Source organism: Gossypium hirsutum, chromosome A01, assembly GCF_007990345.1.
Source record: "Gossypium hirsutum isolate 1008001.06 chromosome A01, Gossypium_hirsutum_v2.1, whole genome shotgun sequence".
Lineage (NCBI taxonomy): Eukaryota > Viridiplantae > Streptophyta > Magnoliopsida > Malvales > Malvaceae > Gossypium > Gossypium hirsutum.
In genome coordinates this window covers 118762068-118774596 of record NC_053424.1, presented here as the reverse complement: position 1 = coordinate 118774596, position 12529 = coordinate 118762068, and the positions used below count along the sequence as shown (strand labels likewise).

Here is a 12529-nt window from a genome sequence, read left to right as displayed (position 1 = left end):
CAAAATCAAACTTTAAGGTGTATAATTGCACAAAACCAAACTTCATGTATCAAATAACACATTAAATAATGGGTTAAATCACTATTTGGGGTCTGAACTTTGTAACTTTTTTCACATTGAGGCTTGGACTTTTCGTTGTCTAAGTTAGTCCTTAAACTTGGCAATTGTTCCCACATTGGGACTTGAATTTTTGTTTCAAGTTAGCCCCTAAACTTAGCAATTGTTCTCATATTGAGGCATGAACTTTTTTTTTAAGTTAGTCCCTGAATTTGGCAATTGTTCTCATATTGAAGTATGAACTTGTCTTTATTCCTATATTTGGGTTTGAACTCTAGAGTTTTCGAGGACTAACTTAAACAAAAAAAATTCAAGCCCCGATAAAAGCAAAATTACCAAGTTTAAACCCAAAAAGTAATTAACCCTTAAATCAAAGTTAAATGTATATTTATTCCAATTAAAAATAACTCGATTCAGATTCTCCAATTGGAACCATTATTATAGCAACTGATGGCGGATAATCTACATGATAGATTGTAGCTGTAGCAGATAACAAACGAATGCATTCAATCCACGTGTCGATTAATGAATGGCCCCATTTGTAAATCAAGTAAATACCCATGAAAATTAAAGGCATATCCGTCATATAAGTATCCCATTTTTTTTGCTTTATTCTTCCCCATTATTTTTTTGAAAACTAAACGCCAGGCTCTAAACGCGGGTAGCAGTTGAAGAAAATAACCTCAAATAACGTGAAATCTCTTAACACAAAATTTTTTTTTGAAGGTTAAATCTTCGAATCGATTTTTAGGTTCTTCTTTTTTCGATTTTTGATTTCGGTATTCGTTTGATTAATTTTTCAGTTTTTTTTGGTAATGTTTTTGTTTTGGAGCTTGTGATTTTCTCTTGATCCGTTATTTTCTTATGAGGAATCGTTTTTTTGTAATATATGAATCTTTTTTCCTGTTAAGTGTGAGAATCTAGAGATTTATAAGCAATATATATCCAAAATGTAATTGATCTTACACTACTTTTTTGTTTGATTCGTTTGCCTTTTGATCCAACCCGTTTTTTAGTTTCTTCTGGAAATTTTGGTTGTGTTTATGCATGGCAATGGATAATGTGGATTATTTTAATTATATTCGATAATGTTTTTGTTTTGGAGCTTGTCATTTTTTCTTTATCATTCATTTCTTATGTTAAATCATGTTTTTTTGGAATAATTGAGATTTCTTTCCTATTAACTGTGAGAATATATAGAATTATAAGCAATATAATATATATATCCAAAATGTAATTGATCTTACACTGTTTTTTTCGTTTTTGTTTGATTCGTTTGCCTTTTGATCCAACCTGTTTCTTTCAGTTTCTTCTGGAAATGTTGGTTGAGTTTATGCATTGCAATGGATAATGTGGATTCGTATAATATATCGATTCGATATTTTAATTATTATCCGTAACGCATTTGGAAAGAATGCTAATTTATTGCTCAAATCCGCTTGCAGATTCCGGTTCAGATTCATATATTGATTATCTGAATTCTGTTTATTACTGTGGATCCAGTTTTAGTTTCTTCAAGAAATGCTGATTGAGTTTATGCATGGCAATGGATAATGCAGATTCGTATGATATATAGATTCGATATTTTAATTATTATCCATAATGCATTCGGAACGATTGTAGATATTTATTGTTCAAATTCGCTCTACTTTTGCAGATTACCAGTTCAGATTCGATTATCTGAATTCTGTTTATTATTGTGAATTGGTTTTCATTATCCGCTTTATTTTTAAATTTTCTTGGACTTACTAAATTCGGGTTTTAAAGATGATTTGTGCACTCAGATTTTAAAAAAATTGCAAATATCCGATCCTTAGTTGAGTTGTAGGATGTGAGAGTATTAAGTAAATTGTTAAGATGTTTCCTTTCAGACCAATCTACAATTTTGTTAGATATGACTTTTAATTATTTAGGATTTTGTTACTTGGTACTGATGTTATTTTATTACTAATGTTTCAGATTGTAGAAGATGGCTGAGGGTGAGGATATTCAACCCCTTGTCTGCGATAATGGAACTGGAATGGTGAAGGTACAAAGCTTGATTCCTTATCATTATTTAAATGCCATTTTGGGTATTAATTTAGAGCTTTAGTTTAACATTTGTTTTGAGAATTGTTACGTAGGCTGGATTTGCTGGTGACGATGCTCCTAGGGCAGTGTTTCCTAGCATTGTCGGTCGTCCACGTCATACTGGGGTAATGGTTGGTATGGGACAGAAAGATGCGTATGTAGGCGACGAGGCTCAATCGAAACGTGGTATTTTAACTCTAAAGTACCCAATCGAACATGGCATTGTCAATAATTGGGATGACATGGAGAAAATTTGGCATCATACGTTTTACAATGAACTACGTGTTGCTCCGGAAGAGCATCCTATTCTCCTCACTGAAGCCCCTCTTAACCCGAAGGCCAATCGTGAGAAGATGACCCAAATCATGTTTGAAACCTTCAACGCACCTGCTATGTATGTTGCCATTCAGGCTGTTCTTTCCCTTTATGCTAGTGGTCGAACAACTGGTAAGCAATTCATTTTTTTTCTTTGTCCAAGTTATGATATGTTTTGATTTGTCTCCCGATGTTTTGTATGTTAACTTGTTTCGGAATCTTATTGAAGGAAGATCACCTTCCTGCAATGCTTTGTTTCTAAGTTTCATGATTCTTTGCTTGTTTTAATTCCGAAATATCCGTATTTAGTCATTGAGGAGCCTGATATATAATGAAAATTTTGTGTTTATCATAGATAGAGGTGTTTTTATAGTTATGTTTGGTTGGTTGTACTTAATTGCGTAATGCAGAGGTATGTGAGATTTTTGTTGTGTGTGTTTGGAGCAGGTATTGTGCTTGATTCCGGAGATGGTGTTAGCCACACAGTCCCCATTTACGAGGGATATGCTCTTCCACATGCAATCTTACGTCTTGATCTTGCTGGTCGTGACCTCACTGATGCCCTGATGAAGATTTTAACCGAACGTGGTTACTCATTCACCACCACTGCTGAACGAGAAATCGTGAGGGATGTGAAGGAAAAGTTGTCTTACATTGCTCTCGACTTTGAACAAGAACTAGAAACTTCCAGGACCAGTTCCTCTGTTGAGAAAAGCTACGAGTTACCTGATGGTCAAGTGATCACCATCGGAGCCGAAAGGTTCCGATGCCCTGAAGTTCTTTTCCAACCATCAATGATCGGTATGGAAGCTGCTGGTATCCACGAAACAACTTACAACTCCATAATGAAGTGCGATGTCGATATCAGAAAGGATTTATACGGCAACATAGTGCTTAGTGGTGGCACTACTATGTTCCCCGGTATTGCGGATCGAATGAGCAAAGAGATCACAGCATTGGCTCCTAGTAGCATGAAGATTAAGGTAGTTGCACCACCTGAGAGGAAGTATAGTGTGTGGATTGGTGGTTCCATATTAGCTTCCCTCAGCACTTTCCAACAGGTAAGTTCATCACACATACATTTTCGTATCAGTTCATTTTACGAACAATTTTTTAACACGGGACCGTATAATTGCAGATGTGGATTGCAAAAGCTGAATATGATGAATCTGGCCCTTCAATTGTGCATAGGAAATGTTTTTAAAGCACAAGCAAAGAAGAGATAGGCTAAGCCTCAACAACTGCTCTGTCTAAGGTTTCTTGCAATTTCATATTTTGGTTTCATTATCTGCTTTTATTTTTGGTTCCATCATGTTGTCGTTTGGACAATAATCTTGAAACATTTGATGATTGTTGGAATATTTATATTTTCAGTTATCATCTGTTTTTCTTTTTGGTAGTGAAAGATAATTGCCTAAGAAATTTTGTTGGCTAGTTTGGTTATTCATGTTTTCATCTTTATTATATTTGCTAATTATCATCTATTTGATAGCAATAATTCATTTAATCAACTTTTTAATTATGAAAATAGTAAATTTTAAATTTTTTTAAACGTATTTTATTGTATGTATGTAAATCATAATTTCTTATATAAATTGCAATTAAAGCAGAACATTAAAAAAAAGTTTGAAATTCATCATGGTTATTTTCCTTGCATATTCCTCAAATTCTCAATCTTCCTAATTATTAAATAAATTTTGAGGCAATGATATTGTACAATTTTAGAGTATCATATATAGTGTTTTAATAATCGAATCAATAGTTGAATCAATCAAACTATTGATTCTTGATTTAATTAATTTGATCAGTTTAATTACTAGACCAACAATAATAAAAATTTCATAAAAAATTTAAAAATAAAAAATTTATTAAACCAATTCAACCTGTTCAACGACTGACTTTTGTACTAGATTTCGAGCAATTTTATGTTCAATCCAATCGGTCTGACTAATCAATCCAATCATGTTTTAAGAACATTGGTCACATCATAGAAGCTAAAATAAATATTGTTGCGAAGTTTAGATATCAAAATGAAACTAATTGTCAAATAGTAAAAAATTATACTATCCTCTTTATAAATAAACACTAAAAATTCATTATAAAAAATTTCCCGCAGTAATTTTTGTTTTATGTGAATAATAATTATGAAATCAACTTAAATAAAATCCATCATATTAGAAAAAGAGATTAAGTAATGGGTATTAAAAATTTATCATATTATAGATTTTTAAATATATTTTTTTGGTAGAAATTTTTAAATATATTTTAAATAAAAGAATAAAAAAAATCAAAATTCAGTTTTTGTCTTTGTATCTTGAAATTTGATTCTTATACACTAATTTAACATAATTTTTGTCTTTTATTATTATTAAGGTCATGTTTTATTCTAGACATTAATAGTATTAAAAGTTGTATTTAGTTGGGTGATGTGAACATTTAAAAAAAATGAATTATTATAACATTTAAAAAGTGAAGGTATGTTTAGGAGTCAACAATTAATTAAGCCAATCATTGATCGATTAATTAAGTTGGTTAACCAAAAATTTTTTATTATTGATAATTTTTTTAAATTTTGAGTTTAATATAAATTTGAATTAAATTGATCGGTTAAATTAAATTTAAATTATAAATTATATATTTATTAAAAATAATATATATTAAGCTAAGTTGATAGTTTTGGTTATGAAATTCGACTAAATTCAATAATTAATAATCGATATAATTAATTAAAATTATTTACTTAATTGAAATTAACATTAAATATGATTTTAATCGGATTTTATTCACTTGTAATTATGATTATTAAAATAATTATTTTTAAAATTTAATTTTTTTTTCCAATCTTACAAGTTAAGTATAGTTAGATGAGTGATGAAAACTATAGATTTGACTTGAAGTAAAAGATTCTGTAGAGGGGAAGATAAATATAGTATTCAAAGCTAAAACGACGTAGCTTTAGATCTTTTTGTCTTATCCGGTTTTGGTTGTTGGTAATCCATGGTTAAAACATGCATTAAGTCCCTAAACTTTTCAAAATTTTGAAATTTAGTCCTTATATAATTTTCAGGAATTTAGTCTCTTAACTCGGTTAAAGCTTTTTGTTAAATTTCTTGGTGTGATATTTTGAAATAGAAAAAAAGTTCACACGTGGTTGGTAGCCATGTGATTAAAAAATGACGTTAAAATTAATCTAAACTTAACGAAAAAAATTAACAGTATTAATAGATAGTCATAAATTTTGAAATATGAAAAGTAAAGAGATTAAATTTCTGAAAAGAAAAAGTATAATAACTTGTGACATATTTTTATCAAACTAAAATGACGTCGCTTTATGCGATTGTCTTTTTTCGATATGGTGGTTGGTAATCCAATGTTAAAACATGCCGCAAGTCGCTGTATTTTTCGAAATTTTAGAATTTAGTCTCTTAACTTTTCAGATTTCAGAATTCAAAACTAATTGTTAACCCTGTTAAAGTTTTTTTTGTTAAATTTGTTGGTGTAATATTTTAAAATAAAAAAAACTCACATGATAGCCATGTAATTAAAAAATGACGTAATTAACTTGGAATTAACAAATAAAAATTAACAAATTTAACATTTATACATAAATTTTGGAATCTAAAAAGTAAATAAATTAAATTCATAAAAATAAAAGTATAAGGACTAAATTCTTAATTTTTAAAGAGTATAAGGACTTATGGCATATTTTAACCAAACTAAAACAACATCACTTTAGGCCATTTGTCATTTCTCGATTTGGTGGTTGGTAATCCATTTCTAATTTAAAAGAATCATTATACCATTATTTTTTATTGGCACAAATGAGTTTTTTTTTTAAATTTCAAAATCTCACATTAATAAATTTTAAAAAATTAACAGTGTTAATTTTAAAATCTAAAAAGTATAGGGACTAAAGTCTTACAAATAAAAGTATAGGGATTAAATTTCAAATTTAGAATGAGTACAGGGACCTAGTCATATTTTAACCTAAAGATAGTATTTAAAACCAAAACGACGCCGCTTTACGCCATCTGCTTTGGTAGTTGGTAATCTGTTTCTATATTAAAGGAATCAAAATCCAGTGTTGCTTTTTATCCAACTTTTTTACAAATGGAAAATACTGGTTTTCGCGCCTTTTGTTGTCGGAGAAAGTGGGTGAAAAGGGATTGGGCTATCGCAACTGTCGCAATCACCGTCATCATCGCCGCCATCATCATCTTCATCCTCTTTTTCACTGTCTTCTCCGATTCTCGTAACCGCAAAACTTCCTCGCCTACTTTTGCTCCTCCTTCCGCCGGCGATTTCGTTCCGTTGACTTTGCTTCAAAGTGCCAAAGCTACAGGCGCCTGTACTGGATTAATCCTCCTCCTTCTTCTCTAATTGTGTTATCATATATTTAAATTAAGTAATTAACTTTTTTTTAATGTTTTCAGTTTGCTTAAATGGAAGTTTACCTGGATATCATTTCCAGAAAGGCTTTGGATCTGGTTCTAGCAATTGGCTTCTCCACATTGAGGTAAATTCTCTACTTTTTCTTTCAAATTTCAATAATGAACCTGAATTCAAATCCGAGCCAATTCAATAGGATTGTAAATGCCATCAGTTCAACTCAAATTCGAATTTACTCCAACTTAAAATGATTTACGTTCGAAGTAATTTGAATTTGAAGTGATTCAAGCTAAAATAGTGTGAATAAGTAACTCAAGTTTAAGTGTGAGATTGATTCCATTCAATCAAGTTTTGTGAATTTTCTTTTTTTGACTCATCCAAAATAGTTGGATTTAATTTTCGATTTTTTCATATTGATTTTTTATTTTGGATTTTTGAACTTATTTTGAGATAAATGAATTTATTTCAATTTTTTAAATATTATTTAATAAAGTTTAATTTTTTTTATAAATATTTTAAAATATATATTTTCAAATAAATAAAAATTAATAACATTTATATGCTATTTTTAAAAAAAATAATTTTTATATAAAAACCTTTAAGTTTTTTTTCAATATTTTAAATATAAAATATTTATTTTTTTATAAATAAAATATTTATTTTTAAATCATAAAAATAAATTTAATTATAAATTAAATAAAAATAGAATACTATCCAGTTTAAATGATAGTGATTTTTTAATTTACATTTCATAAACCATTTAAACTTTGGTAAATTTTTCGGTTTCTAAATTAATCCAAATAGTCAATATCAATAAGAATTAAAATTTAATCCAAATTCAAAATCATCAGAATCCAAAACCAACTTCAATTAAAATAAACTCAGAAAATTCAAAATCTAAACTCCCTCAATCCAAATGATCCAATTCAAAACCAACTCACTATTAATTCAATTATACTTGAATTTTTTTTTCTTTTTAACAATAATTTGACTTTTTGTTTATAAAATTTTCTATTTATTGAGTGTAGGGTGGAGGTTGGTGTAATTCAATAGAATCATGTAATAGTCGAAAAGGAACATCTTTAGGTTCATCAAATTACATGGAACATCAAGTTCAATTTGCTGGGATTTTAAGCCAAGACCCTTCTCAAAATCCAGGTTTTTAATTTTTTTTTTAATTTTGCTTCATATTTTCTTTTTTATTGAAAATTTGTTGTTTAAAGAATATACTTTCAGCATGAGTAAACTTTTTTTTTCCCTTTTTTAGATTTTTATAATTGGAACAAAGTTAAGCTACGTTATTGTGATGGTGCATCTTTTGCCGGCCACCCTGAAAGTGAGTTCAAGGTAAAACTAGTTAGTAATTTAAGAATTAAGATTGGTCTTCTTTTTGGCATTAAAATGATAATGAGATTATATTAGATAAAAGTACCATGAAGGCTCTTGTACTAAGAGGTGGATTGCATTTTGCTCTATCTATTTAAAAATTGGGTAAATTAGTTTCTGTACATTAGATCAAAAAGCAAACTGATCATTCTGTTAAAAATTTGTGTGGTTATTTCATCAACCAAATCAGTTTTTAACGGTAGAAATGGTAAAAAATTTTAACAAAAAGGACAGTGTTCTCTTTGGTCCAATGTACATGGACTAATTTGCCTATTTTTGAGTAAAGGGGTAAAATACAATATGACTTCTAATACAAGGACCTCCCTGGTACTTTTACCAATTACATTGTCATTATTCATGTTTTTGTTGTTGTATTTAATAGAATGGAACAAAACTTTTCTTTAGAGGCCAACTAATTTGGGAAGCAATGATGAATGAACTCTTATCACTTGGCTTATCTAAGGCAAAAGAGGTATTAGAGATTCATATTAAATGGTGAAATTGTTAATTACGTATTTTTGTAATGCAATCCCTTTTGTTTCAAGGTAATGGATTTTATGAATTTGCAGGCATTTCTTACAGGATGTTCTGCTGGGGGATTAGCAACTTTTATACATTGTGATGACTTTCGTGATCAGCTGCCAAAGGATGCTACCGTTAAGTGTCTTGCAGATGCAGGTTATTTCCTTGATGAGTACGTTCTTTTTGGTACAAATCAATGCCTTTTTAAATTATAGATTTGTGCATGTTTATATGTATTTATCAATCCATGTATGTATGCAACCATGCATTGCAACAAAATTATAACTATCTAGCTCCTCCATTGCAGGCCAGATATTCTTGGAAATCGCACCATGCTTGCTTTCTATCGCGATGTTCTCCAACTTCAGGTTTTTCAGTTTCCATATATCATAGTATTTAATTTCTTACCATATTATATCATTTGTTTTTGGTCATTTTGACTGTTGTCTATAAAAATTTAAGGTGGTTCAGTGTACATTCCCTTGGGTTAGACCTGTTAATTAGGCAGATGAAGATCAAGTTGGTTTGAATCGAGTCTATTTAGATTGGATCAATTGTCTATTTGGATTGGAGTAATTATTGTTTTAAATTTTCGGAATATTTCAATTCAGGTTAGTTTCTTGTTTGGATTGTTTCTGCTTCAGCCATTTTAAGCGATTGTTTCTGCTTCAACCATTTTAGGCTTAAGTCATTCATGTTTTTTTTACATTGGGTCATTCCGAGTTTTGGTCACCTCGAGTTTGGTTGTTTCCTGTTCAAGTGGTTTTGGATTTGATTCAATTCGGGTTTTGGTTGAATGATTTTGGGTTATTGACTTGTCACATTGGGTTAGATTGAATTTTGGTTCACGTTTGTTGGATCTAGCTTTTATGTTCGGGTTAAAATTGACAAGGCTACCTTTGGTCCTTCTATTCACTGTTTTCAAAACTAGACCAAACCGGTTAGATTAGGAGCTGGTCGGAGTACCGATCTGGAATAAGAGGTTGGATTAGTTTACCCACGAATTGGTTGAACCAGCTATTGAACCATTTTTTTTAATAACTTGACTCTGTAAACTGGTGAGACCGAGAATAGGTGATAAGACCTGTTCGATTACCGATCCAGTTACTTGACCCTTGTAAAAGTTAATATCTTGTCTGCCGGCATCTCAGGGCGTAGCAAAAAGTTTGCAGCAGGATTGTGTTGGAAGAATGGAACCGGTTAAGGCAGGTTCTTGCTTTATATATGTTCATTTTTTTCTCCTTTGATGTTCAATGTTCAACAAATTTACTAAAATTGTCTCCCATAATCTACTGTTTGCTTCAATTTTTCAGTGTATCTTCCCTCAAGAAATTATCAAAAATGTTAAGACCCCATTTTTCGTTGTCAATCCAGCTTATGATTCTTGGCAGGTGCCTTGTTATTTGCTAACTTTTTAGTGCTATTTTCCTTTTCAATTATATGTTCTAACACTGACATAATCTTTAGATAGAAAATATCTTAGTCCCTATTGGATCAGATCCCCAAGGCTATTGGAGCAGTTGCAGATTAAGCATTAAGAAGTGTGATGCTACACAAGTCAAAAGACTACAAGGTGGTTGATATGTAATACTTTTAGGACCGTACTAAGAGTCAGATTGCATTTTGCTCCTCAGAAAATGGATAAATTAGTTCATGTAAGGTAGATCAAAGGCCAAATTGGTCATTTCTGTTAAAAATTTATTCACATGTCCTGTTAAAAATTGGCATCACTAACGGAATAACCAGACAATAACATGTGATGCAGACGTATAGAGACTAGATTTAACAGTGAAATGAATGAAATTTTTAACAAAATAGCTAGTTTACTCTTTGATCTAATGTATATGGATTAATTTGTCCATTTTTTTGAATAGTGGGGAAAAATGCAATTTGATTGTTATTATAGAGATCTTCATGATATTTTTACCGACATTGAAATAGACATCATGCCTTGTGAATATTTCCAAGCACTGATGCAACTCTAATGTTGTGGCCTTGCTTCTCTCATTTAGGTTACCGTGATGCTATGCTTAAGGCACTAAGCATGTTTCAAAGAAACGAGGAAGGGGGTATGTTTATAAATTCTTGCTTTTCTCATTGCCAGACATCATATTCTGCATGGCATTCACCCAATTCTCCAAGAATCAACAATAAGGTAAGTTAATGTCTTACCATGTACTGTATTATGGAGTATCAAATGGTAGTGTTCTCATATTTTCTCTTCACTCGGATATCAAAACAGACCATCGCCGAGTCAGTGGGTGACTGGTACTTCAATCGGAAAGAATCGAAGCTTATCGACTGCCCTTATCCATGCAATCCAACTTGTAATAACGATGACTACACGTGAGTTTTATAAACAACATATCCAGCGACTAGCATTAGTTTTTTTTTTTCTTCCAGTAGACCCCAGTTTTAAACTTACCCTGTTGGATATTATAGCATTTGTTTTTTCATTTCTAAGAACCGATATCATTGTTCATAGTTGATTTCAGGTCGTCCGTTTTATCTGCTGCTGTATGAATGGATTCCATGTTTGATCGACTTTTCAATACCCCTGGCAAGTTCGATATACTCGCTCTGTATTCTTTATTTTAAATAACATTGATGTACACTTTGTATATCATCTTCTAATTGGTAATTTCAAAAAGCTTTAAAATCTTTCATTCAAATTGTATTTAATTTGAATAGAACCACTAAGATTAATTTGAACCGATCATTTCAATCTAAAGAGCAGTAAGTTGTTCTATATACCTTGTTGAACTCTAGTACAATCGATATGAGATTTATGGTTGTTTTTTAGGACCATTAAATCTTTCCCCATTTCAGAATTGCTTAGTGGCATGTATATCATTAGTATCTCTAGAGTAAACTTTGATAGCAAATATTGTGGTCTACATCAACCTGCAAGATATTGTTTGTTTTGGTTAATTGAAAAGACAGCCTTGCAAGTTAAAAATAATGGGAATATTTATATATTCAATTGAATTTAATACTTGTGGTGTTCATGCGTTTTTGGTTGAGTGAGTTATTTTAGATTTTTTCATGAGTCTGAGTGATTCTTAAGGGTGAGCTTGAAGAGTTGAGCTTATATTGACTTATGCTTGAATAGATTTCAACCAAGCTTGTCTAGCATTGTCGGTAAAGCACAAGGCTCGTTTGAGCCACACGTACGGAATCGATGCTTACTCCAAATACAAACATCTTATTGCCAAAAAAACCCTTGACTTTTAAGTGTTTTTTTTGAGTTTTTTAATTTGCTCATAAGCATCAAAGGTAATGAACTATGGGGAGTGCCTCTTGATTGATTCTCTCATGAAAAATCATAAAAGATGAACAAAGGGAAGTTGCTTTCATACTTCCCAATATCAAAAAGATTATATTCTCAAATCCACTGCAATCGGACTTGGTTCATTTTGGACCCATCAAAAGAACAAGCAATTTCTAATTGCTGCTTATTCGTTTGATAATGGTCTAATTGTGATATTAGTCCTTTTATTATGTTAAAATTTCGAATTTAATCACTTTAATGATCTCTTTATTCTTAAATGTTAACACTGTGATTCTTTTTTTCTACAATTTCTATTTCGAGATAAATATCAAAATTATACATAAACTTCGATCCAATGTATTTGATATATGATCTGTCAAAAAAATGTATTTAATATATAAATTTTGATTCAGTGTAATTATACATATGAAACTTTGATTGTGGTTCAAATGTATACATAAAACTTTCAATCATACACGTTTTAAAAAATAAAGACATTAATTTATTTCTATATTGGAT

At 30.5% G+C, this 12529-nt stretch overlaps 2 protein-coding genes across 7 annotated transcripts; both read left to right on the top strand.

Moving 5' to 3' along the window:
* Positions 1-654: 654 nt before the first annotated feature.
* On the top strand, positions 655-3876 carry LOC107958013 (actin-like). 4 transcript variants are annotated; one of them, XM_016893660.2, is made up of 5 exons: positions 655-783; positions 2017-2086; positions 2181-2574; positions 2890-3503; positions 3581-3876. In XM_016893660.2, exons 2-5 carry the CDS (start codon positions 2027-2029, stop codon positions 3644-3646), a joined length of 1134 nt encoding a protein of 377 aa, XP_016749149.1. In that variant the 5' UTR covers positions 655-783; positions 2017-2026; the 3' UTR covers positions 3647-3876. The 4 variants fall into 4 exon arrangements, with proteins under 4 accessions (XP_016749149.1, XP_016749150.1, XP_040971575.1 ...); XM_016893661.2 differs by having other exon boundaries at positions 680-808; XM_041115641.1 differs by lacking the exon at positions 655-783 and adding an exon at positions 851-869.
* Positions 3877-6530: 2654 nt separating this feature from the next.
* LOC107958012 (pectin acetylesterase 5) lies at positions 6531-11470 on the top strand. Of its 3 annotated transcripts, none has more exons than XM_016893658.2 (13): positions 6531-6790; positions 6876-6958; positions 7860-7989; positions 8099-8178; positions 8600-8689; positions 8787-8911; positions 9047-9107; positions 9891-9944; positions 10053-10130; positions 10207-10312; positions 10752-10894; positions 10982-11085; positions 11235-11470. In XM_016893658.2, exons 1-13 carry the CDS (start codon positions 6553-6555, stop codon positions 11260-11262), a joined length of 1320 nt encoding a protein of 439 aa, XP_016749147.2. In that variant the 5' UTR covers positions 6531-6552; the 3' UTR covers positions 11263-11470. The 3 variants fall into 3 exon arrangements, with proteins under 3 accessions (XP_016749147.2, XP_016749148.2, XP_040971569.1); XM_016893659.2 differs by having other exon boundaries at positions 11225-11470; XM_041115635.1 differs by lacking the exon at positions 8600-8689.
* Positions 11471-12529: the final 1059 nt, after the last annotated feature.

Excerpts from the sequence above, each read along its gene's own strand:
- LOC107958013 (XM_016893660.2), top strand. The coding sequence starts at position 2,027 with ATGGCTGAGGGTGAGGATATTCAACCCCTTGTCTGCGATAATGGAACT. Across the intron at positions 2,575-2,889 it reads TGCTAGTGGTCGAACAACTG|GTATTGTGCTTGATTCCGGA; the intron begins GTAAGCAATTCA and ends TGTTTGGAGCAG. Across the intron at positions 3,504-3,580 it reads CCCTCAGCACTTTCCAACAG|ATGTGGATTGCAAAAGCTGA; the intron begins GTAAGTTCATCA and ends GTATAATTGCAG.
- LOC107958012 (XM_016893658.2), top strand. The coding sequence starts at position 6,553 with ATGGAAAATACTGGTTTTCGCGCCTTTTGTTGTCGGAGAAAGTGGGTG. Across the intron at positions 8,179-8,599 it reads ACCCTGAAAGTGAGTTCAAG|AATGGAACAAAACTTTTCTT; the intron begins GTAAAACTAGTT and ends TGTATTTAATAG. Across the intron at positions 10,895-10,981 it reads CTCCAAGAATCAACAATAAG|ACCATCGCCGAGTCAGTGGG; the intron begins GTAAGTTAATGT and ends ATATCAAAACAG.